Source organism: Lycium barbarum, chromosome 5 (assembly GCF_019175385.1).
Source record: "Lycium barbarum isolate Lr01 chromosome 5, ASM1917538v2, whole genome shotgun sequence".
NCBI lineage: Eukaryota > Viridiplantae > Streptophyta > Magnoliopsida > Solanales > Solanaceae > Lycium > Lycium barbarum.
Window position 1 is genome coordinate 120,084,356 of NC_083341.1, and position 26,126 is coordinate 120,110,481.

The 26,126-nt window shown below is 34.3% G+C and overlaps 1 protein-coding gene across 1 annotated transcript; it reads right to left on the reverse strand.

Moving 5' to 3' along the window:
• Positions 1-18,237: 18,237 nt before the first annotated feature.
• On the reverse strand, positions 18,238-24,208 carry LOC132641285 (arabinogalactan O-methyltransferase 1). The gene is made up of 3 exons (XM_060358209.1): positions 24,084-24,208; positions 21,333-21,418; positions 18,238-19,276 (listed from the first exon to the last, which is right to left on the reverse strand). The coding sequence occupies exon 3, from the start codon at positions 19,194-19,196 to the stop codon at positions 18,330-18,332; it is 867 nt and encodes a 288-aa protein (XP_060214192.1). The 5' UTR covers positions 19,197-19,276; positions 21,333-21,418; positions 24,084-24,208; the 3' UTR covers positions 18,238-18,329.
• Between the last annotated feature and the right edge of the window lie 1,918 nt (positions 24,209-26,126).

Here is a 26,126-nt window from a genome sequence, read left to right on the forward strand (position 1 = left end):
TTTTCACTTTCAATACATTCAAAGAACCAAATATTCTTTGTAAAAACTATAACCAAACATAACTCCATCTTCAACTCTAACTTCAAAATTCCAAATAAAGTGAAAAATATTTGGTTTTCATGGCCAAACAACTACTTAGTAGAATGATAAATTCGAGTAACTTTTCACCATGTAAGATGTGTTGCAGGACATCCCGTCCCCTTCTTCCTCTTCCAACCCAACTTTTATTTATGTGTTTGTTGAATAAATAATCTATTAATTAAAAAGGTTAATCATTTTTCTGCTTATGCATACTCTGTTTCCCTCAATATTTCATAATTCAACCAATATCAATAATTAAGACACTAGAAAGATTGTGGATTCGGTTAGATTAACAGATATGAGCGGAAAATACTTATCTGATTTTTATGTTTGTACAGGATGAGTTACGACATTTCATAGTTTTGATGATATGACAAACAAGACAAGGACCAGGTCCTCTATCAGGTCCTTTGCACTGTACGACCATGACAGCTGTAAAATAAAGCGTACTGTTTCGACCCGACAGAGCTACAGCGGAACAGTAGCTGCATTATTGGGCAAAGAGCAAAGGACTAAAGCAATGCCCCTTTCATGGTCACATGTTCCTCACATGCTCATTGCTTGACCTCATATATATACAACATGTTGGGATTATTTGACCTAACACTTGAAATTCTAAAAGGCCATATTCCTCTCAAGTGTGGCCGCTACCATTCTCAAGGTGTCCACAAGAACAAGATCTCAACAATCAGTGGGAGTATTTCCTGCTTGTCAAGAACCATCATAGTAGGACAGATTTCAATCTTTGTAACTTTGTTTTCTTGGCTAGAGTTAGCCAAGTATCAGTTGAGTCATTGGCTAGAGGTAGTCAAGACTTTGAGCTTTGCAATAGAGTTATTGTAAAGGTGCTTGCAATGGGTATATTGTGAGGGTTAGAGATTAAGAGTTTAATTCCTAGGTTGCAATAGGGTGTAGTCTGAAGTTGCTTAGTTTAGTGAAGTTGGAAATCTTATCGGGGCAGGTCGTGGTTTTTAATCCCTTGAGTAAGGAGTTTTCCATGTAAATATCTTGCCTTATTTACTTTCCATCATTATCTGTGAAAACAGTTTAGGGACCAGGTCCCCTAGACTGTTTTGGTAAACTTTCAGGTTGTGAACTAGCAAAGTATGAAGCCATAGGTTCTATAAATTGGTATCAGAGCCGGTACTTTCTAAAAGCTTAACACCTAGCAAGCATTTTCTTCTTGACTAGTTCTCTAAACCTAGAGAAGGAAGAATCTAGCACAAGACCACCAAGATTCAATAGAGAATATTATAAGTGGTGGAAGGCAAGAGTGCAAGGGGTTATAGAAATGAAAGACAACGAGCCTATTCAAGATCATGAGAAAGGAGAGTCAAAGAAAGATGAATCGGGAAGTGACGACATCGACATGGAGTTTTTCACTCAAATATTCCAAGATATGGCTCGAAGAAATAATGGGATCCCAAAAAAAGGAAGATCCAGCAGGAACTGCAAAGAAACTAATTGTTGCCACAAGTGTGAAAAGCTTGAACATCTCTCAGAGGAATGCTCTCCTCATATATAGAATCTTTATAAAAATCACAATGAAGATACAGTTGCATGGAACCAGGTCCTTGTCAAGAATGCCAACGGAAGAAATGATGTTGACCGCCTTGTGAAGAAAGCCATGGCGGCCAGAAAATACTTCGTCAGTATGTCTAAAGATAAACAAGATGATACATCTATGATGAGTGTTGACAATGAACTTAAATCTACATTTACACTCAAGGCAAGATCTGTTGCTGAAAATGGCAATGAAAAAGTAAAAAAGGAAGACCAGATTCCTGACAAAAAAGTAAATTTTGTTGATACTCAAAAGGATCTGGAATGCTACTCTCAGAAAATGTTGATATCTCTTGCAGATCTCTTGATTAGTATATATCCTGGCTGGGCAGATGTGTTCAAGCAAAATAGAAATAATGGGACTATGTCCATAGTGAGTCCAAAGAAACAAGTCAAGGGAGAGACCAGATAAAATGCCTTGAAAACCCATCAAATGAAGAAGTTAACAAACATTTCTCCTAGACTAAAATAGGAGATCTATGAGATTCACTTTAAGATTGAGAAAGAACTTGAAAAGGCCAAGGCAAATCTCATTGCTGAGCTTGCAAAGAATAAGCTACTTCAGGAGAAGGTAAAGCAGAAAAAGACAGATTTTGAGATGTCATATCTTTGGAAATAGCCTTTCGGTGAAGCTAATCCAGTCCGTGTTAGTTATGATGTGAAATAGAGCATTTGTGCGGAAAGAGCCGGAATTTCACACAATACTCAGGGCAAATACAGATCTGGGTATGAAAACTGGAGTTATTTTCATTCTAACCACACTGGTTATTATGAGACATGGGGCAAAGCAAGAGCGCGGACTGAACAAAGTAGAAGTGAGGTGTTTGAAAACAAACCAAGGGACAAGGGACCTGGTCCCTGGAAGAAGAAGGCTAAGTGGCAAGGATGGGTAAACAAATATCAAGTTTATCCATTCTATTATTACTTGGGACCCAAACTGGTTTTGGTTCATTGGGTCAACAAGTGATCAAAGGAATAGGCTGAAGTGAGAGAGGGCAGTGGAAACGCTGACTGCTCGGAGCATAAGACCGAAGAAATGGATATTCTCTCACTCAAAGCCTTAAAGCACAGGAGTGTGTCAGTGTTAAGAATGAAGAAATGAGACATTTTATATAAGCAAAACTGCAAGGCACTCCTCTATGAAATCGTGCACCAAGACTGAAGGGTTTAGCTACAAGTGAGAGAAAAGTGTCAATTGAGGGGAAGATTGCTAAGATCATTCACAAATGGATATTTGATCCTTCTCAGTCCTGTAAATGAAAATGTTAGAAGCATTGTCACTTAGTACAGAGATGGGTAGGTACGTCTTAGTTAAATCAACTTCTTCAAGGGATCTGGTGCTTAGGGAGTTAAATCCAAGAAAGTGATAACTCTTCATCATTAAAAAGGAAAAAAAATTCTACTGATTAATTCAAACGTATTCAATGCTCTGGATGAAGGGTACTGAGACCTCTGATGTCTATTAAGACTCAAAATGGAGTTTCTCTCGTTGATAATTAAGAGGGTTGAGAAATATCTTAAAAGGTAAAGGACCTGGTCAACATCCTCCTCCACTGAAAACGACTTCAAAGTAGATGGCTTAAATCTATCGTGTTTGGAGCTGAACTGAATTTGCTACCATTTGGAGTGTTGCTCTGATCCACAGCAAATTGAGCACATGGGTAGCAGCAGTCACAACAATATAGAACAGTCTCTTCTAGGGGAAGATGTAAAGGAAATGTCAAGTCATCCGAAGTTATGAAAGAATGGAGAATTATAGTGCTTACATCCTTCTTAAAGCATCAAGTAGAGGGCATCATGAGAGAAATAAACTAGAACTGAGTTGTCCAAAATCACTTACATTTCGTCAATGATTGGCTATGTTGAGATAATAGGTGTGCTTACACGATAATATCATTATAATATAAACATTAGAGATATTGCATTTCTCAGATTTCTCTGCCTAAGCAATCTCAAATGCCAAGGGACCTGGTCCCTCTGGCTCAGGTTAGTAGTCTTTTCGAGCATCTACATACTTCATTAATGTCGTTGAATGCCTTGTCAGTCCTTTCTCCCGCCTTTTCGAAATTCATCTCATCGATTCACATTCTCCAAACTCGACCCACGTTGATTCGATAACCTTCTCTCGACCAATCAAAATGGGGTTTCTCATAAATATTTAAACCAAAATACTTTCTCTCTCTTCACTTCATAATTTTTTTCGATCAAAACCCTTTCCTATTCCTCCAAAATCACCTCTTCATACTCAAAATCTTGCCATGTCTAACCAAGATTCAACCCCCTTAAATGCTACTGAAGCCATTTCTACACATTCATTATATCAAGCCCCTTTTCCAACTAATCATCCATCCTCTGTATTTGAGTTAGAAACCCAAAATTCCCATGAAAAAAACCAAATAAGCTCTGCATCTAAATCAACCATTCCTGGTCCCTCTAAAACTCAAAAGGAGAAAAAATCACAAGATTGTGCCTTTGAATCCACAAACCCTTCTCAGTCTGACAAACCCATCTCCGACATTAGTGCCAATTCTGACACTACCTCCAAACTCTTCGGGCTTACTGAGGAAGTAGTTGAAAAGGATGATAGAGTGGTGATAACTAGCAAAGATGCAACCAAAAAAGGTGAGAGAGTTTCAAAAAATTTGAATGAAGCAGCAGTAAACTCAGGTAATCCAAATCTCTTGGACTCAGAAGTAAATGTAGATGAGTACATTGATCAGGAATATTTGCATGCTAGGTGAACTAAATATTGAGGGTAAATTTTAAAATTCAAATATTGTTCTTGGAAACACTAAATGTAAGGAGAGACTGGGTGTATCCCCAATTACTGATAATGTTGATAAAAGTATTGAAAGTATGGAAACTAGGGATGAGATTACTCCGGAAGTCTTGATAGAAGGTGGAAACTCTAACAAATCCTTAGGTAGTGCAAATCTTGTTGGCAGTATGACAAATTTTATAAGTGGATGTGTTGATGTAGGAGAGGAGTCTGTGTCTGTAGAACTACAAGAAAAACAAAGAAAGGATAAAGAAGTGAGTGCTCAAGTACAGGAGAAGGTACCTGGTCCCAATGAGGAGACCTTGGATGTTACGCCTCTATCTACTATTATCATTCCTTGGAAAAAGTCATCAACAAAGGGGCCTGGTTCTGATAAGGGACATAGTACCGCAAAAAAATTCAAGAAAGGAAAGTTGGTAAAGAGTAAATCTATTGCATAGAAAAAACTTCTTTTCAGCATAGCGAAAGTCTACCCCCTTCTAGACTAAGGACTAGAGGCAACTTGCCTCACAGTCCAAGAGTAAGCAGAGTACAAAGAAAAGAAGGAGACTGGTAAAAACTGCTGAGTTAAGTCAACTAAGGGACAAAAAAGCTGTGGCAAATGTGGATGAAATTCAAGAAGAGGAAGAGGAGGAAACCTCTCTGATAAGAAGAAGCTCTAGGGGTAAGGAAAAACCTTTTGCTGACACAGAAAAGGCAAGAGTGGAGGTTGATGTAGAAGAGAAAGATGGTGCTGAAAAAGAAAAGGTGCAAAAGGCCCCTAAGAAAAGAAAAGCACATGAAAAGGAAGATGTTGGGTCCTCAAAAAGAAGAAAGTCATGCAGGGATGAGAAACCTTGTTCTTCCAAACAGAGAAATTCAAAAAGGGAGAAAGAATTGCTGAAATTAGAAAATCTAACGGGATAGAGCGTATTACTGGGCTAGGTGTTTGATTCAGAGGTAGAAAGGCGCTAAGGAATGGTTGAGCTATTAGAAATTCTGAGAGTTCAACTATGGGACCATTTTTTTGAAGGCCCTGCTCTAGCATATACAGAAGAGGTTGCTGACTTCTTTGTGAACCTGCAATACACCAGTGACAACACTTTGGTGTGTAAATGTCACACCCTAATCCTGCTAGGGTGTGATGGGCACCCGACCCCATATCCGGAGCCGAGCGAACCCACAGACTTTCATTTCATACATAATATTTCCGGACTTTTAATCAAGTAGAATATAGTACATAGTAAAACTTACTGAAACATATATACATTTTGTAGCTTTCAAGTCAAAAAAATCTGTAATCATACGGACTTTATAACATAATACAAAACGACATATCGGCTGATGGAGTCGCTTACTAATCCGACATACCATACCCACGACTTTGTCTGCAAAGTCTCTAACATTAACAGAACCTCTAACACATATACTCTGACTCGGCAGTTCTCCAGGAGCAAATGGAGCTTGCCTTCTCCACTGGAACATCTTCTATAATATCTTCAACTCACCTGGGAGTACCTGCGCGGCATGAAACGCAGCCCCCGAAGAAAGGGGGTCAGTACGAAATATGTACTAAGTATGTAAGGCATGAAATACAGAAAACAGAATCATAATCGGAATCAGGAGCACAGAAGTACAACGGACAGGACCATAACAGAACAAACATTACAAAATAAGTACGTTATCCAGAGTACCCGAAATGCTTACTTCCTGGACACAAATCATGTCTACCGATGTCATATGTCAGAAGGAATAAAGAAGCATATACAATATCCAGAATACCAAAGTTGTTACCTTTAGAACTTATATCATGCATATCATTATCACATACCGTACCCGGCCCATTATGGGACTCGGTGAACGAAATCATGCGTGCAAACACCATATATCATACACATACCGTACCCGGCCCGTGAATGGACTCGGTGATGAAGTCATGTCATTCCTGTGCTCATATCATCATGCATGCATATACATATACATATATATACCGTACCCGGCCCTCTAGTGAGGGACTCGGTGAATGGAGTCATACCGTACCCGGCCCGTGAAGGGACTCGGTAAATGAAATCATGTGCACATATACCATACCTGGCCCGTGAAGGGACTCGGTCGTACCCGACCCATTAAGGGAATCGGTGCCATAATCATATCATCATATACATATACCGTACCCGGCCCTCTAACGAGGGACTCGGTGAACAATGTAGAGGAATACGCACGATAACATATCCTGGCCCGGGCTCAGTGAATAGACATATCAAGAGTTGCACGAGCAGAGTAGTGCGAAACCATATGCACACAAATCAAGACTCAATAGGTATACACACTTACCGACATCTGAAGACTCAATAGAATAATCGTACGTGCTGTCGTCTGACAGCCAAAACATCAGAGTTTACAGAAGATATTCCTATCAGAATGTTCGTAACAAATTATTCATAACAGATTACTTATATCATAATTCTTATATCAGATTACATACCAGATCAGAATACTTTTATCAGAATACTTTTGTCAGAATATTCATATCAGAATGCTTTTATCCAAATAATCATATCAGAATTTCTGGATGTTTATATCAGAGGATGCATACGGATCATAACAAACTCAGAACAATAGCCAAAAGTTTCCCTTAATTATCGTACGGGAATAAGTCAAATAGAACAATAGGAGAGGATTCGGGAATAGTAGACCCACCTCGGGTCAATACAGGTGGCGTACCCAAAGTACGTACATTAAGATTTATGGAGTCATTTATGAAAGCCTTAGTGTCATTCGGTTCCATTTGGGCAAGTTTTAGATGTTTACGTAATTGTTTCAACAAGGCATGCAGAACTTAGTTTAATTCCATTGAATGAAAAAGGGTCAAATTCAAACTCAGATTTCTAGGAATAGAATCGTCCCCAAGGCTCGTGTCCAAACCTAATATGTCTAAGACATGCCAAAAGAAGGAAAGTAAAGCCTTACATACCTTTTCCGCTTCTTAAGCTTCTCCAAATTCAAGTTCCAAATCCTTCAAAATCTACAATTGGTCACAAATTCCAAACATTGATTATAAGCCTTTAGGAATTTTAGTCTTAAATCAACACTTGTCTTAATTTCTCAAGTAAATCCACTTATATTCTGCCGAGATTTCGGCAGCATCTCCCCTGTAAATATACCATCTCCGAGAATACAACTCGGCCAATTTCAACAACAATCTGAGAATGGAACTCGGCCAAAATATAAACATCAATGTCAACAATCATATCTTCCAACTTCAACAATTTATTCAAAATACATTCCAACATTAGTAGCTCCTTTACATAACTTAATAACACTTCCTTTATATTCAATTCATAATTGTTCACACATTCAAATACTAATCCGAAACCATTCAACAATATTCAAGAATACTCCAACAACCCACACAACATTTCAAACGGCCAAACCACATACTACCCAAAATCTTCCAAACTCAACAAGAACAATGGCAACACATTTCTTTCTTTCAACTTCATGAACTACACTAACAATTCACACTAACAACATTATCTTCCATAATTACAAGAACACTATATTCAATTCACATTAACTTCTAACATAAGTCTCCAACCCTTACAACTTCACTAAGATCATTAGACTTTTATTAACAACATAAAATACATAACAACACAACCAAAATGTTAAGTAAAATTGGCCCCTTAATTTTTCACAATACACACGGCCACAACCACTTCCATTCGGCCACACACACACACACACACTACATATTTTCAGTAATTTCATGCATTTCTACATACCACAACATCCATAATAGTCCATAACATATAAAAGGAGATTGATTCCTTACCTTTTTCCTTCAACTCCCCCCTTAGCTAGGGTTGTAAACTTGCAACAATAAGAGGGATTCTTGCTTCACCAATGGTACCACGTTGAAGAGGACCTTCAAATTAGTAGGAATACTACAAGAAAATATTTTTTTGGATCAAAATTGAAGGTTCCATTTTTCTCTCTTCTTGGCCGAAATGGAGGGGTCTTTTTTTCTCTCAAGGTTTCTTGAAAATTCTTGAGTTAAAGAAGACTTTGTCATCTTTTTAATAACATGTGATGGTCTCTCATATGGGCCTTGGCCCATTAAGGTGGATGGCCACCTTGGCCAATTAATTCAATGCCACTTCTCTTTCCTTTTTTTTGTGTGTGTTTGTAATTCATGAAAATCTTTTTTTTTTCAAATTCCGAATTCGCCCTTGGCCTTCCCCGATATTTCCACATAAAAAATTTTCATAGACAACTTGTGTGTTAAACAAGATCAAAATATGGCCTTGTCCTTGACTTCTCACAATTGTCTTGAAGTATCCGAATGTACAAATTACGGGATGTAACAGTAAAGTTGGAAAAGTTGATTTTACTTTGGATGAGACTCAGCTTGGTGAGATCTTGGGAGTACCCACTGATGGTGTGAAGAAGCTTGGGGATGATAAGGCCTCTGACGAATTCAAAAGTCTGATAGTCAGATTTGGTGAAGAGATAGCCACTGATACCTTATACAAAAAACAGATGAAACCCACCTATCAGCTTCTCTTTGAACTCATCAACAAAGTATTATTCCCCTGGAAAGAGAAAAGATGCATTGCTTCTAAAACGAACCTGGTCCTTATGGAAATTTTGGATGCTGGAAAAGAGTCAACTTGCCCTCTCTTATGATCGAACACATAGTGAAGGTTGTTAATACTAAAGACGGTGTACATGGACTCCCGATGGATTTTTACTGACAAAAGTGTTTAAAAACTTTAAGGTTCCTTGGGGAAATGCCACCAAAGGAATCAAGAAACAGATGTTTTCTCTGGGTACGCTAGAAGAATGTGAAATCGTACCTAAGAAAGAAGGAGCGGGATGGACTTCCACTATTTCGCGACTGATTGAGGCAAACGATAAAGCTCTAGATGATATAGAGATGCTGAACGTTAAAAATGCACTGGTAAAGACTGAAAATGCAAATCTGAAAGTAGAAGGACATGGTCCTAGTACAGTGCTGAAGGCCGAGAATGCTGAGCTAAGAGAAGACAATGCCAGACTAAAGAGAAAGGTTAAGGAGCTCTAAGAAAAACTATTGGTTGCACATCACGGAGAAGATGCTAGAGTGTACATGCTGATTGTAGCTCTCAACTCCAACAAACCAGCCACCCATTGATTCTCTCTTTGGTAAACCAAGTTCTTGATCACCATGTTCATGCTATCTTTCTATTCCTATTTCCTAATCCTACTGTCTTTTCTTTTTGGACTGTAATAATGATAATGTTGTTGGGAACTTTATTATATATGTTTATGCATGTATTGATTGCTATGGCCCTATAAGTGGCAGATATCTCTGATCTATGCATATGTTTCTCTTTAATATATGCCTTGTTGCTTATGATAATTTCTGCACTTCTTTAATCTTGTGTTATTGATAATCTCTTTTCGATGATGCCAAAAGCGGGAAGATAAGTGAAGATAAGATAAAATCATTTCTGATAATGATGATAGAGTACATACTTCAGATGATACTGTAGGAAGTCAGGGGGAAAACAGTCTTGGTCCAAAAACAGGGGATACCAATAAGGGACCTGGCCTTGACAAATCTGAACAGTGTAGACAATGAAAATATTTTGTATACTATTGTTATACCCTTAGGTGACCCTTCCCCTGAAAAGGAATTTGGTAGCCCAAACCTCTCTCAAGAAGTCAATTATGTCGATAACAGCGAAGATAAATGATGATAATGTTATTAACTGATGTTTCTCTGTGTTTAAGTGGCGGCTAAATTACTAATTGTTCTTAAAAGTAAAAATGGTCACATGCTGCTAAAGGATCGACAAGGGGAGCTTGGTCTCAAGATGGAAGATTGATTGATATAGTTGATTATTCTCTTTCATGGAATCGGTTTGAACCTAGCTCCAATTAAGCTTGGAGGACATTGCTAACATGAAGCTGAAGGGTCTAATACGGAGGGGGAACATGACATGTTTTTCAAGTATTGATAGAAGATGAAGAATGTTGACCTGCTCTCATTGCTCAACAAGTTGCTGAAGCTGACTATGCAAGGGTACCTGGTCCTCAAGGGGAATATCATGCACAAGTTTGTCATCATCAAAAAGGGGGAAATTGATGAGTTACGACATTTCATAGTTTTGATGATATGACAAACATGCCAAGGACCAGGTCCTCTATCAGGTCCCATGCACTGTACGACCATGACAACTATAAATTAGAGTGTACTGTTTTGACCTGGCAGATCCACAGCGGAATAGTAGTTGCATTATTGGGAAAAGAGCAAAGGACTAAAGCAACGTCCCTTTCATGGTCACATGTTCCTCACATGCTCATTGCCTGACCTCATATATATACAACATCTTGGGATGATTTGACCTAACACTTGAAATTCTAAAAGGCCATATTCCCCTCAAGTGTGGCAGCTACCTTTCTCAAGGTGTCTACAAGAACAAGATCTCTACAATCAGAGGGAGCATTTCCTGCCACTGAAGACGTTTAAAGTCTCTAGGATAGTTGAGTCTTGTTTCACGTTCTTAATTTGTATTCTTACACTGCTTGTCAAGAAGCATCTTAGTAGGACATAATTCAATCTTTGTAACTTTGTTTTCTTGGCTATAGTTAGCTAAGTATCAGTTGAGTCGTTGGCTAGAGGTAGTCAAGACTTGGAGTTTTGCAATAGAGTTATTGTACAGGTGCTTGCAATGGGTGTATTGTGAGGGTTAGGGATTAAGAGTTTAATTCTTAGGTTGCAATAGGTTGTGATCTGAAGTTGTTCAGTTTAGTGAAGTTGAAAATCCTACTGGGGTATGTCTTGATTTTTAATCCCTTGAGCAAGGAGTTTTTCACGTAAATATCTTGCCTTATTTACTTTTCATCATTATCTGTGAAAACAGTTCAGGGACCAGGTCCCCTAAACTGTTTTGGTAAACTTTCTGGTTGTGAACTAGGAAAGTGTGAATCCACAGATTCTATCAGTACTAAACCAATGAAACATCTGGACTTAAGCATGATAATAGTCATTTGGATTTTAGCTGAAAATAATGCAGATATTTTAGTTCGAATTTTAAAAAATGGGTGCTAATAATTACGCCTAGGAATATATTAGAAGAACGTGCAAGGCAGTACCCCCACGAAAAAGTCATTAAGGTTGTTTAGGATCACCATTCGGATATGGTAATATGAGATTGACCTAGGTTTGTATTGGGGAAGCTTCCAAACGATAATAAAGTATCCATAAATAGCTAACAAGGAGTACTATTTTAAGGGGTGGTTGGATGACTATTATAAAATTGATTAATGACTACTTCAAAATTAATTTAAACATTATACAACTGAATTAGGATGCAAATCAGAAATTACTTCACCACTATATTTGTTAAAATGTGCGGTCGTCTATATAAAAGCTCAAACGTTAGGGAGAGAGCGCATATTATATTCATTTAATTATGTTTTTACTACTATTATTTTGTCTGTGTTATAAAATAATAAAGCGAGCAAAAATAATATTGTAGACAAAGAGAGAAGAGAGGAGATATCTTATTTCTCTTGTTGGGGATTGATTTACAATGAAGGAGAACCTCTATATTTATAGCGAAAAAGTGACTTGATCCCAAAGTCACTAACCCTAATATTTCTCCTAAAGATAGACATCCACAATAACAAATAATATTTATAACACTCCCCCTTGGATGTCTATTTAATAGATAATATGCCTCGTTAAAACCTTACTATCAAAAACCCAGTGGGAAAAATTCTAGTGAAGGAAAAAGAGTACACATTTCTAATAATACGCCATTAGGTTGCCTCATTAAAAACCTTACAAGGAAAAACCCAGTGGGACAAAAACCTTGAAAGGAAAAAAGAGTACAACACATATTGACTCCCCCTGATGAGAACTTCAATCAAAAACTTGAATCTTCACATCTCAATCTTGTGCACCATCTTCTCGAAAGTTGCAGTTGGTAGAGAATTGGTGAATAGATCAGTCATATTATCGCTCGAACAAATCTCTTGCACGTTGATATCAACATTCTTCTGGAGCTTGTGTGTAAAGAACAACTTTGGTGAAACATGCCTTGTCCTTTTATAAATCCTCCCTTTAGTTGGGTTATGTATGCTGCTGCATTTTCAGTCTTTGGATAGAGTTATATTGTTGAAATCACTCCAAGTGCATTCCTGACTTGCTTTATAAACAAATGTTATCTTTATATGATTTGACTGTCATGTAGAACAACATCATATGACTATAATCCCCCATAGTCATAGAAAAATATATAAATGCATCAATTGCATAAAGATATGACACTTCAGGACCAAATAATTCTGCAAATTTCTCATTTCAACTTCTTTCAGCAGATAATCTATTTCTTTCGAAAACTCTTCAAGAGTTTCAATAATTCTCAAGTCATCAACTTGCACTAACAATATGAAAGATTTTGATTCACAAAGACTTAAGGATAAATAGAGTCATTTGTACCCTTAGCCAGTGAATATTCATCAAGGTGACAAAATCGTGTTCACCTTGCTTAGCTTAATTCATATAAGAATTATGAACAAATTTCTACAACTTGTATATGCTTCAAGCATTTAAAATTCTTCAGGAATTTTCATATAATTTTGTCAAGTAATTCATATAGGCTGTGAAAACATCTATTTCTATTTAAATGATGTGACATCTTCTGGTGTCTGGACAGTAGGTCCTATAAGCTTTACGCTTACCAAAATGTGTCATTTCACTTGATAATAATTTCTGCGTTAGCATGCTTTAATAGACGTAGAATTTAGATCCTCACAATCTTTTACAATATTGCGATATTGTACCAAAGATATCGTCGACGATATATCATTTGTATCGATTCACAGTGTGACATAACTTATTGAGATCTCATCACTTTCATTATTTTAGGTACCTAAACCTCTCAGAAGGTTTCATGAAGTGTTATGTCGTGTGCTCTTCAAAAGCACATTGCCTCGTTATTATGACCATTTTGATCATTTGCTCCTCGCCCTTTTCAAGGATTATTTCTTTTGGAACCGATTGATCTACCATGCCTCATGCATGTTGTATACTTTGTCCTTCAGGGACATTAATATTAATAGGAGCATTTTGCGGCTGAAATATGACCTCATCAAATGCTTCTAGCATTTGAGTTGAATTATCTTTTGAATGAGGATCATACTAATGATATATAATTCATCACATATTCCTCAGCTGCTTATTCTCTCCCCCTTATGTTAGAAAAACTAACATACACCCCATTTTCTTTGGGGGAATCCATCTTTATGCATCATGGTAGATTAATTAATCGTATACCACACATAAAAAACTATTAGATGGAAATATCTGGTTCCTAAGCCTGAACCAATTGTGAAGGGAGAATTTATCATAATTTATTGGTCTGAAGCATACAAGTGATGTTGTATACAATATATCATATCTCAGACTAGCACATGAAGCTTTGTTCTCATAAGCAATGGTTTAACTATTTAGTGGAGGCATTTAACGCCAAACCAGCTTGGATATAAACTAGCATTATCAAGATGAATTGTCTTGATTACATAATCTGAAAATTGTGCTCTTAACTCAATTATTTTGAGCAAGTAATTTTGTAAATGTCAAACTACAGGTTGACAATAAACACACATGTGACCATCTCATTGATGCATCTATTTAAGATCACATAACAGGTGAATGAACCCATATTCACCTTTTATAATATTTTCAGAATTTAGGGAATTCAATCCTAACATTAGCCAGTATAATCAACTTATCATGAGAACAAACAACAAATATAAATTCTTGAAGAATCTTCTAGTTCTTCAATATGAATACTCAATCAGCACATCATATTTGAATCGTGATATCCAAATTGCTCATGCCAACTTATAAAATTATCTATAATAGTAAACTTCAAGTTTACCATGCTATGTGCTATTTGTTTCAGTAAACTGCTAGTTTACTATGACATAAATTATTATTTTTTGTACCAATAAACTTCTGGTTTACCGTAACATGTGATTTCATCATGGTTATATTTGTGTAGTACAATTTGGAGAATAAAGAGGGTAACCATTCACATACATATTTTTTACCCAATATGATTTTGAAGATATTTAATCCTCCAATCATTTATAGCTTTAATATGATAGCCATTTACTTTAGTAAACGTCGGGTTTACTAAAACTTGTGTTTCGATCTTAACAACCTTGTGTATTACAATCTAGAATGAATGACATAATATTATGTAAGCTCTTCAGGAGCCTTTAATTTATTCTCCATAATCACATATTGTTCGAACACTACTGGTGTCATGGTTCTTGTAGACAAATAATTAGGCTCTTCTGGACCTTGATCATTAATTTTGTACTACCAAATATTTCTTAGATACTTTTGGTATCTTGAAAGCAAATTTAGACACTACTGGTGTCATGAAATAAAACAATAACCAAATGAACATTTAAAATAATTCTGAATACATAAAAAACAAAAAGTAAACATTAAATTCTGAACTTCAGTATTTTAAACTTCTCCGTCAGGGAGGCTAATTAACATCTGAATATTTGTTTTTATATCAAAACGACAACTATACAGTTATAATGTTCCCTTGAATAGTAGTAATTAGTTCTTTCCCAAAACCTAAAATCTCACAAATTAGGTCTTTTAAAGCAAGTTAAATAATGTAATGATAGACATAATCCTGAATTCACAATTTACCATCACCAAGGATAATGAATAGTACCTCGAACCATGCATGAATCTGATTAATCCTTTATATAATTCTAGGATCAACAATTGTCAGCACTTGGAATTCATAATCAAGTATATTAAAGGTCACTTGTTAATAAATGTGAAGAGTTAAGTGTGCCATCTGTAAAGAATTGAATCCTAGTACAGATACAACTAGGATACGTCCCTTATTATATATAAGATACGTCAATACTTGGTGCCCAAGTTCTGTAGTTTGGTTAGGACTCTACTTGTTGGTTGCTTCTACGTATTATATATTTGTTGTATGTGTTCCCTACGATGCATATAGAAGACGATTCTTTCACCATCTTCTCTACTTTTTTATAACACACAAATATAAATCATAAAATTAAAATAGTAAAAGGCTTTGTGGTCATATCCTAATCAAGTTCCAATTTTGATTTCGTAATAATGGATTCGCATCCACTGTTTGTGGAATTAAGTTGCAGTAGACCAATTATATATGCATAATTCCCTCTTTGTAGCATACACGATGTATTATATATATGTCAAGGTATCTAGAAATCTGATTCCTAAAAAACCATAATTCATAAATGATTCCATTTTAAGAAATAGGGAAAACCTAAGTATCACATGGAATTTGAAACTAGATGCATCATTACCCGAAGATAAGAATCAAACACATAATAAAATGGAATATACATCCTAAGATTGAAACTTCACATACTGGAAACAATTCTAATTATATAGAACTTTGTCTACCAAACATATGTAAAAATTCAACATAAGACTTGCATCTTACCATTTAAGTCATAGATTCTATAGGCATTACCTTTAGTCATAGATGATATCAATATTGAAGTCAGTAAGTAGGTAGACAAAATCAGTAAGCGAGCAAGAATGTTAATTGACTGGTCTAAACAACAATTGCGGATTATACATGTAAAGTTTTACTACTTCGGGAGTAAACCTTATAATTTTGTTACTGCATGAGTAAATTTCAAATTCTTACTACTTCGAGATTAAATTTCAACGTCTTACTACTTCAGAAGTAAATTTTAAAGACTACTTCTGGAATAGATTTCAGAGTCTTACAATTTCGGGAGTAAAGCTCAAAATTTTACTACTTTGGGAGTAGAGTTCAATGTTCTCCTACTTCAAGAGTAGAGTTCAAACTTTGCTACTTCGGGAGCAGATTTCTGAGTTTACTACTTCAGGAGTAAAGCATAGAATATTTAGAATATTTTTTCTCAATTATTATACCTCTTCTGGAGGTGAGTCGTGATAACTTCACAACCAAACGCACGTCCGCATGTATAAGCTTTATTGCATACTGTCAAATTCACTTCAGGGAATGGATATGTATTTATAACATTTATCAAAAGTTCTCATTCTTCCGGAATGGACCATAATAATCTGAACGTGTCTTAACCACATTAATTGTGATAGCTTATAACCTCTTTTAAGATGTTGCTACTTCAGAAGCAAATCGAAGCATGCATATAACATATTACCACTTCAGATGATTATAGACATAAATATTTAGTCAAAACAACATATGGACATTGATTTAAAAATTGCTAAAAGGCTAGACCACATAAGAATCAGTACTTAAAACTATGATTGGCCAAAGAAATTTCGAGATGTCACTCCATAATCATGTATCCATAAGTTAATGCCTTAAATATGGTCATTGTGATTCATTATACTAACCTGGAAAATAGTCAAGATGCCCATGGTCCACTTCAAACATAATAGTGCAACTGTAACCCAATTATCATACTTTGCGGACGACGAACAGTCAGCGTATTTTAGGAGTGGTTATTAGAGACTCGTGCTAATAACGTGTTATAAAATAATAAAGCGAGCAAAAATAATATTGTAGACAAAGAGAGAAGAGAGGAGATATCTTATTTTTCTTGTTGGGGATTGATTTACAATGAAGGAGAACCTCTATATTTATAGGGAAAGAGTGACTTGATCCCAAAGTCACTAACCCTAATATTTCTCCTAAAGATAGACATCCACAATAATAAATAATATTTATAACAATCTGATTCTTTTTTATCTCTGATTCTTTTTTATCGGCCAAGTATGTGAAATATGTTATTTTAGTTTTTTTATAATCCATGAGCGACGCTGAGATTTAAATACGTGACCTGTGCATGGGCTCTGCTATGCGATGTTAAAATATGTAACCACTCATCTAAAAGGTAAAATTGTTAGAGAGAGTACACTCATATTTACTTACTCCGTCCAAATTAATTGTCATGTTTCATTTTTTGAGAGCCAATTTAATTAATCTTTAAAGCTAAAGTATTTTATAATTAAAATTAAGATATTCAATATTATACAAAAAGTACTACAAGTTGTAACTTTTCTCATATCAACGTGATAAAAAATACATTTAAAAATATTTGTCAAAGTTTACATAGTTTGACTTTCGAAAAGAGAAATATGACTTTGGGATGGAGGAAGTACTTAGTTGTTTCTTTTAAGTAACAATTTTCACTTCTCAAAATTAAAGAACCCTTATTATTGTCCATTTATATAATTCAAAATTTAAGAACAATTATGGTGTTGAGAAGATTGGGAACAATGCCACCCTAATTCTATTCACATTAGTCGTCTTCACCGGTTTAATTAATCCATACTCCTTTTACCTCTCAAAGTTTCTTGAAGGAAAAAAAAATGGATGAAAAGATAAATAGATGAAGAAGAACTTTTCTCCAGAAAATTGGCAATCATTATTTAGATAACATCTTCTTGAATAAGTCAATTGCTTTTACTGAAAAGGGTATTATATATAGACAATTCAAATCATATAAAAGTATTTCCTCTGTCCTAGTTGTCATGTTTCCTTTCTAAAAGTCAAGACTCATTTTCAAAGCTAATTAATAGATTAGATCAATTCAATATTTATATTCAAAATTTGAATATTCAAACACTAAACAATAAATACTAGTACGAGTTGCAACATTCATAATGTTAATTTGAAGAGAACATAAATTCTAAAGTGGTAGTCAAAGTTTACCTAATTTGATGCTGGAGAAGCGAAATATGACAAATAATACTAGACAGAGGGAGTAGTAAATAGTCCGAGTGAATGTAAGCAAAGAAAAGCGATTATTTAAAAGGGGAATTTAAATTACATTGGAAATGGAAAGAAACTAAAGAAAACTGTAAGATAACCCATTCATTCTAGCAAAAATTATTACCCACATTAGAAGCTGGAGGAATCTCAAAATGCCAAATTCTTCCTACCCCTTTGACCAAATTTTTCCTACACAAGAAAAGTTCAGCATAAATCTTCTCTACCTTACGATCCACATCATGTAAAAATACATGTGTTACACCTTTTCCTTTCCTATTTCTTGCCATAACAGCTGCCGAATAAATAGCTGCCATTCTTCCTGGTGCTTCTGCAAAATAGCCTCTTGGTGCGTCGATCATAATCACATCCCATTCTTTATTGTATACCTCATCTGGTAACATATCTAATGCTAATCTACAGCCATGATTGCCACGTAAAAATGATTTTTTGGCTGAACAATCTGGTTCTTTATGGAAATGTTCCACTAACTCATCTGCCTCCGATAACTTTGTCCGATATTTCACGGTCTCAGCATGAAGAAAAGGTGCATCTTTTAGTATGGTCTCGACCCATTTTGGATCTTCCTCTAGGAACAATGTGTTACCACGAGAATTAAATGATGCCCACATTTGAGAATCGTGACCTAGACCAAATACAAGGAAATTACAAAGAGTTTTCTTTTTCAGGACATCGAAGGATACCCTAATTTCGTTGATGTTTTGTTGAGGTATCACTCGCGATGTGGCGTAGTGTAGAATGGCATCGAGCTGGAGTTGTTGCGGATTAATCGAGTTCTTGCCATCATCAAGAAATTTCCCCATGCTTGGAGCTTTATTGTCGTTGCAAAGGATCCAATTGTTTGAAGTTTTGAGGAACAAGGAAATGAAAAGTGCACCTCCTATTAAACCTACTAATGCTATGACAAGGCACCATGATTTCTCTGGCTTGAAATGGCTATGACTCTGTTTTTGCATGTTTTTAAAGGATGGATTTGGATGAATTTGATAATCTCTGATGAAGAAGGTGTGATTTGAAGTATGAAACTTGTTTACGTCTGTGGAAGAAAAAAAAGGCATTTATAAGACTTTTTCATGAGATACTGACGTGCACGTTATCGACGTGATTACTCATGGATATATAGATAATCCTATAATTATTGGCATCAATTATTTTTATCAATTATTTTTATCTCCAACTAAGGTATATGCATTATTTCCCAGTAGAACCCAAATGATATATTAAGCAATGTTTTGACATGTGGCAGATGCAGCCTTTGAGTTTGTGCTGTGATCAAAAGAATTTAGGGCCTTATTTATTTGCACTTAACGAATATCTGGATCTTAATTTATTCAAATATTTGTCATTAAATATGTTTGTTTGTTATTTTGAATCTTAATTATTTAAATTTTAATCATTAATTGTATTTATTTTTCTTATTTTATAACCACTAATTGAGTCTGATAAATCCAAATGATTAAAAATTAAGATCTAGACCAAAGTTTTAATATATACTATATCTTTAAGATGATATCGATTCAAGGATTTCTATAAAGATAATATTTCACCATTACTTCATCCACTTTTATTGCTAACCATCGCCATCACCCACCATTATCAACTACTATCACCCATCACCCACCACCACCATCTTTAGCCACAGCCGCAACCATAAAGATAATATGATGAAAAAATATATTTTAAATGTTGGTCAAAGTTCACATAGTTTGAATCTTGAAAAGTGAAAAACGACACATAAATTGTGACAGAAGGAGTAACTTTAAAATAAAGATATTAAAGTTGTATAAGAAAACAATTAGACCTAATTATTTAATATCCAAATCTTAATATAATATTCTAATATTTAGATTCAAATGTCTTAATCTAAATACGCATCTTATTCTAATGTCTCAATTAATCTTTTTAAAAATAAATGAGGCCTTATATTTTTAGTAAATTAAATATATATTTTGAGAAATCACTAAAATTTGATAAATATTAAATCTATATCCATAACTATGAAAATACGATAAATTTAATGCTGAAAATATTAAAGGTTACATTCATCAAATTGAAAGTATGATAAATTTAATGCTAAAAATTAAATATTAAAGGTTACATTCATCAAATTTTAATCATGAATTCTCCGTCTGAATTTGACGGTCCCTGAAGATTAGATCTATTAATATAATATAACTAAGCCAACCCCTTAATGATATTGGAAGATAACGAAATATTGGGGGAATTGTGTGTGTAAACTGTAAACTATAAAAATAATGGACTCCGTCCTAATTTATGTGATGATAACTAAAAAAACACGGAGTTTAAAAAATAATATTGTAATTTGTGATCTAAAATAAGTTATGAATATTTATATGAATATTAGTATCCGGACATGTGTAACCCATATTAATGGCTATAAATTTGTATTATCTAAAAATAATAAAATATTAATCATGTATATATTTGGTAATATTTTGTTGAATTTTAAGATGGACATTATTGGTAGAAAAGTTAAAATATCCTCATATTCCTCGAACCTTTCTGCATGATGTCTTTTTGCATTACATTATTTCCAATATAGTCATCAACAATATACATTATTGAATATAGCATCATGTATTTTCATTCTGAAATTCGGTTGTTCTTTTTTCTTTTTAAATATTTACATTTTTTTATTCCTAATTTATTGTGCTTGTTGATCAATTACAAATTTCATACAACAGAAATAGGTGTAAAAGCTTTAGAATAAACCTAAAAGTTAAACAAAGAGTTAAATAAAGAGTTCACGATGTGCCCAAGCCATTTTCAATAATTCACCCTTTATAAATAAATATACATCCAAGAATGTTAAAGTAATTGAAATTATATTATTTTTGGAGAAAAATTTTAGCATTACCCAAAGTGGGAAAAGATACGCTATGTTCCAACTTTCAATACAAAAGCCTTAGATCTATAATCTCTTATTGTGGTTATTTCACCATTGTCCATATTCTTTAATCCCATAAAAGAGATAACCTCCCCACCATGACTAAAGATAAGCAATGAAAATAAATAGCTAATAAATAAATAAGCAAAAAAGAAAGAAAGAAAGAAAGAAGAAGAAAAGGTACCATGAATCACGATCTTAGCTTGTAAACCTCTATTAAGAGATTACTTTTGGCTGTTGAAGCACTTTGGGTTATGCCGATTGTATTCTCTGAATATAAGGAAACATTATTAGAAAATGGTGATAAATCGAGAAAAAAAATTGGTGAAAGTTTGATAAAAGTACTGATAAGCAGTGAGCAAGGAAAATTAATATGATCAGAAAATGGTGAAATCGAAGAAAAAATGGTGAAAGTTTGATTAAAGTATTAATTCCAAAGACGGAACAAGAGTTTAATACCTGTAAAAGTGAGAGGACATAGAATGTCTTAGAGATTTCATTCCTTTAAATGCATCATTAAATACATTAATTAAGGAAGACTATTCAGAGACATTAAAATGAATTTGATCAATTTGAAAATACACTTTTTGTAACTCTTCAAATTCTCCCTATTTTGAGTAAACCGAAGAGAAGTTAGGCGAATGTATGTTGTGGTTTATGAAGAAATAATTAATACTAATGTTTAATTAAAGGAAGAAATAGTCACTCAACTTTAATGAGTAAATTTGTAAATTTAACTTTTAATAACTTGAGTTGTTCCAACTTTTAGTATAGACTATTTTTCGAACAGGTGTGTTGCAGGTGTATTCCATATTAATCAATACAAAACATTTTAAAATATATTATAAGCGATGAGTTACACAAGCTCAAGTTTTTGATTAACGAACTCACGCAATCAATATGTATTGTCACTACAAAGCACAATTTATGAAACTTGCTATGTAATGAAGTTTAAAGAATATCTTCATTAACACGACAATCTGTGTCAGATATTGATGGTTAGATATTTTAATGTTCGCAAAATTTAATAGTCCAGCAGATTTGAGAAAACTATACCTTTTAGTTTCCGCATTTAATTTTTAATAATCAGAGAGGTCATTCGAAGAATTAACTTGAGTGGTTATAAGGAACCGTAAATTTGAAGAGAGGATAGTCTCAGTACTTGGGCAAAGTTCCTACCACAATCATGATGAAATATAATTTATTTATTTTTTTAAGAAGCAAACATATTCACCCAAACGGGTGACAGTGTTAATTCTGTGGCACGCAACAATTGAGATTAGTGAAATTGAACAGCGTACTTTAGATGTCATGCAAATAATACTAGCAACATTCAGTTGTATTCGCATCAACATAAAAGACTGCCCAAAAAAAAGCTGCTCTTCGTGGCGTATCAATAGGCAAATCTCAATTCTTTCATTGAGGAACTACGTGAATCGACCAGTGCGTTTAGATTAATGAAAGATAAAATATAAAGATGTAAATATACAAAAAGTCAAAAGGATTTAACATATAGTATAAACACATAATTTATTTTTTTTACCTATCTACACAACATAATTTTCAAACTAAGGGCGTCAATTCACACCACTTGGAGAAACATAGCTTCGTTATGATAGTGTTCCACACAGAACTAAGAATTATAATTAACTATATCAAAAATCAGTGTGCAATATATGAGGAAGAGTAAACTTACAAGAAGCTAGAACTACAAAGATCACAACCTCTTTACACTGGAAAAAAATACAGCAGTCTGCTATTTTTTTAATTTGGTTTGTAATTTATAGATGAAAGCATCCAGAGTATGGTGAACAATTGTTTCGATGCCTTGAGTTTATTCGACTTCTGTAAGGTACGTTCATTTCTTCAGAATTCAGCATCACTTAAGTTTGGTATGATGATTTACATTATGATAATTCGTATCATTACTGGTAAAATTGAAAATCTAAAGTTAAGCTATTTCTAAACAAGAAAATATAATATTCTTTTCGAACAGATTAAAGGAAAAAAATATGCCAAATAAAATAGAATAACTGAAATAAATTAATTAATACAATAAAGGAAGTAGAAAGGGGCTAGGAAGGGAGAGGGGAGAAGTCATGCAATAACACAACATACTGGTTTCATGGACTGATGCGGATCCAATACAAGAATCATATACAGTCAAATCTCTCTATAACAATATCATTGAGTTCGAGGTTTTTTATTGTTATACCGAATGACTGTTACACCTATAATAGCATTGATATTTAAATAATATTTCGCTGCTATAGAGGGAAAAGATGCATAAAATATAAATTTTTATTTTTTAATTGGCAAATTCTAAGCTTAATCACACTTTGTATAACGAAGAAAAATCTTTTAATGATGAAAACATATATATTTATACAATTTTTTTGTCCTAATTATTAAAGTATCAAAATATTTGGTCAAAATTTCTAGACCTATTATTGGTAATCTTAGATATTTTATTTCTATAAAGATGATTAGTTATTATATTACCGAAAAAGAAGGTAATTGTTATAAAGGGATAATTTTACAAAGAGTGCACTGCCATAAAGATGGTTGTTGTTGCTATAGGTAAAAAACTATTATAAAGATGTAAAATACAACATAAAAAATCGGCTCTGAAAATACTTGGTTGTTATAGAGAGGTACTGTTATACGAGGATGCCGTTATAGAGAGGTCTGACTGTACAATCCAAGATCAGATTTACGATAAGAAAAAGAAAGATGGAGTTGAATAAACGGGCTGATGTTATAGCAAGTAAAATGAAACAAGAAGAACAAACTAAAAGATAAAAGAGGAGCTTATACATAAAGACTTAGAACCAGCAGCAACAAGGTTATATCTAACCAAGACCATAAGTTAAGTACAAGTTAAGTACACAAGTAATCAAGAAAGGGATTTGATTAATACAAAGGAAACACTCACCTTGCAGCAACCAATAATTGTTCACAAAAGAACATAGGGATCTATCCTGAAACCTCTCACAGAAAGTCTTCAAAGATCAACATAAACTAGGGTTTTACAAACTCCAAAATAAGCTATATAAAGCTTGGAAAATAGTAGGTTCAGATGGGCTTTGGCCCATTAGCTAAACAAGTTGAAACGGGGAAAAGTATATAGATGTCCACTAAAGGTAAATTATTTACACATCCATAGTCCTTTACTTTGATGCCACCTACATAATTACTCGAAATGCTCTGTTTCCTTTTTTCGGACTGACGTCATGCTGATGTCAGCATGAGTCGCTTGTCATTTTTTTTTTTGTATTGTTTTGGGAATGATTCAGCGCTTGCTTTCACTTCCTTTCTTTATTTTTCTTTTGTCTTGTTCTTTTTCTTTTTGTCTTCTTACTTTTTAAAAAAAATTAAAAGTATAAAAAATATATATAGTATCTAACTAATTTTAGATTAATAAAATACAAAAAAAAAAAAAAAACTTCAACAAGAAGTAATTCAGAAAAATACTAAAATCACTACCTTATAAAGAAATAATTTTATAAATTTTCTATTTTTTGCAACTAAAAATAAATTCATATCTAATATATATTGGCCTTTTTCTTTCTATAACAATGATCAAAAAACAAACTTATTCTAGCATAACGTAAACTAAATCAGTAACAGTTGAAATATGCGTTGGCAATATACTATGATATTCCCATAGTATATATCATATACTGACGGGGTATCGTGATGGCACCCACACTAACCCCCCTGTTGGGCGAACCATCCCCTTAACCAAATTCTCATTCATTTACCTAATTACAAATCAATAACAATGGAGATAATCATAAAACTGTCTAGTCATGCCATATTCTAAACTATTACAACCCAAAAGTTCTGAAAGTCATCATACAAGGACTCTAAAACATAAAGCTGTCTAAAGAATAAATAACTATCTATAATATCATAATATCGGGAAAGGAAATAGACATCAATAATGAAAGATCTTCAGGCGACATGGCATGGATAGGAGTTGACCCTTAGATATGAACGGGAAATGGCCACAGGCTAAATCTGAGGTTTGGACGAAGTCTCCGACACACAATTTACACTGAAAAAGGTGCAGCAAGGTAATATCAGTACAAACACTATATACCGGTACATATCATAGGCCGACTAGGATTGGTATCATGCATATGTTCATAAAATCAACGGAATAGGCAGATAGGCACAACAACACAACAACAAACCATCTACCAATCACAAGAATAAGATAAGACCTAATGCAATGCAATGCAACCAATGATAGTATCTCAACCGTACACACATGCTAAAAGTCGCACAATAGTCATGACCTGCAGGGGACCCATGGTGTCCATGTACCACTCGCTTCGGAACTGACCTCGGATCACGAGCCCATAACTAGGCCACATCCTCACCCCCTATCAAATGTGCCCTATATATATTTCTGTATCTGCTCACAAGATGAATCTCAACATATTTTCAGTTCAACACTCAATATGAAACATGATTAGTCAATAATATCAACGTCAACGAATACAGGGCACCATGCCACAAGTCACAACAAGACTCAGATAAATCAACTCAACAACAGTATAAATTCATAAGTCATCTCAATCAACAAGAAGAGTATATATATCAATTCCTTCCTTCCCATATCACAACAAATGCCCCTCAGGTTGCAGTATATAAAGTAATGGAAACAAGCCTACATAATCAGCAATCATACCAACCTAAATAATATCCACCCAGACGTCATGTCCGAAGACCTAATCATACTTTCTCCCGTCAATTATACTACATATACAATCAACTAATCAAAGTCTAACTCAACCATAACCTACCTCAGATGCAAAACTGAAACAAATTCAAGTTACTCCGCTAGAGCTTTCCCCTTTCGTAACGCCTCGAAACGCTCAAAGTCTAGCAATATAATGCTAAGTAAGCAATAGACCATCTAATCAACGTAGAAATCAACATTGGGAAAGAATACCCCAATCCAACCATA

Excerpts from the sequence above, each read along its gene's own strand:
- LOC132641285 (XM_060358209.1), bottom strand. The coding sequence starts at position 19,196 with ATGCAAAAACAGAGTCATAGCCATTTCAAGCCAGAGAAATCATGGTGC.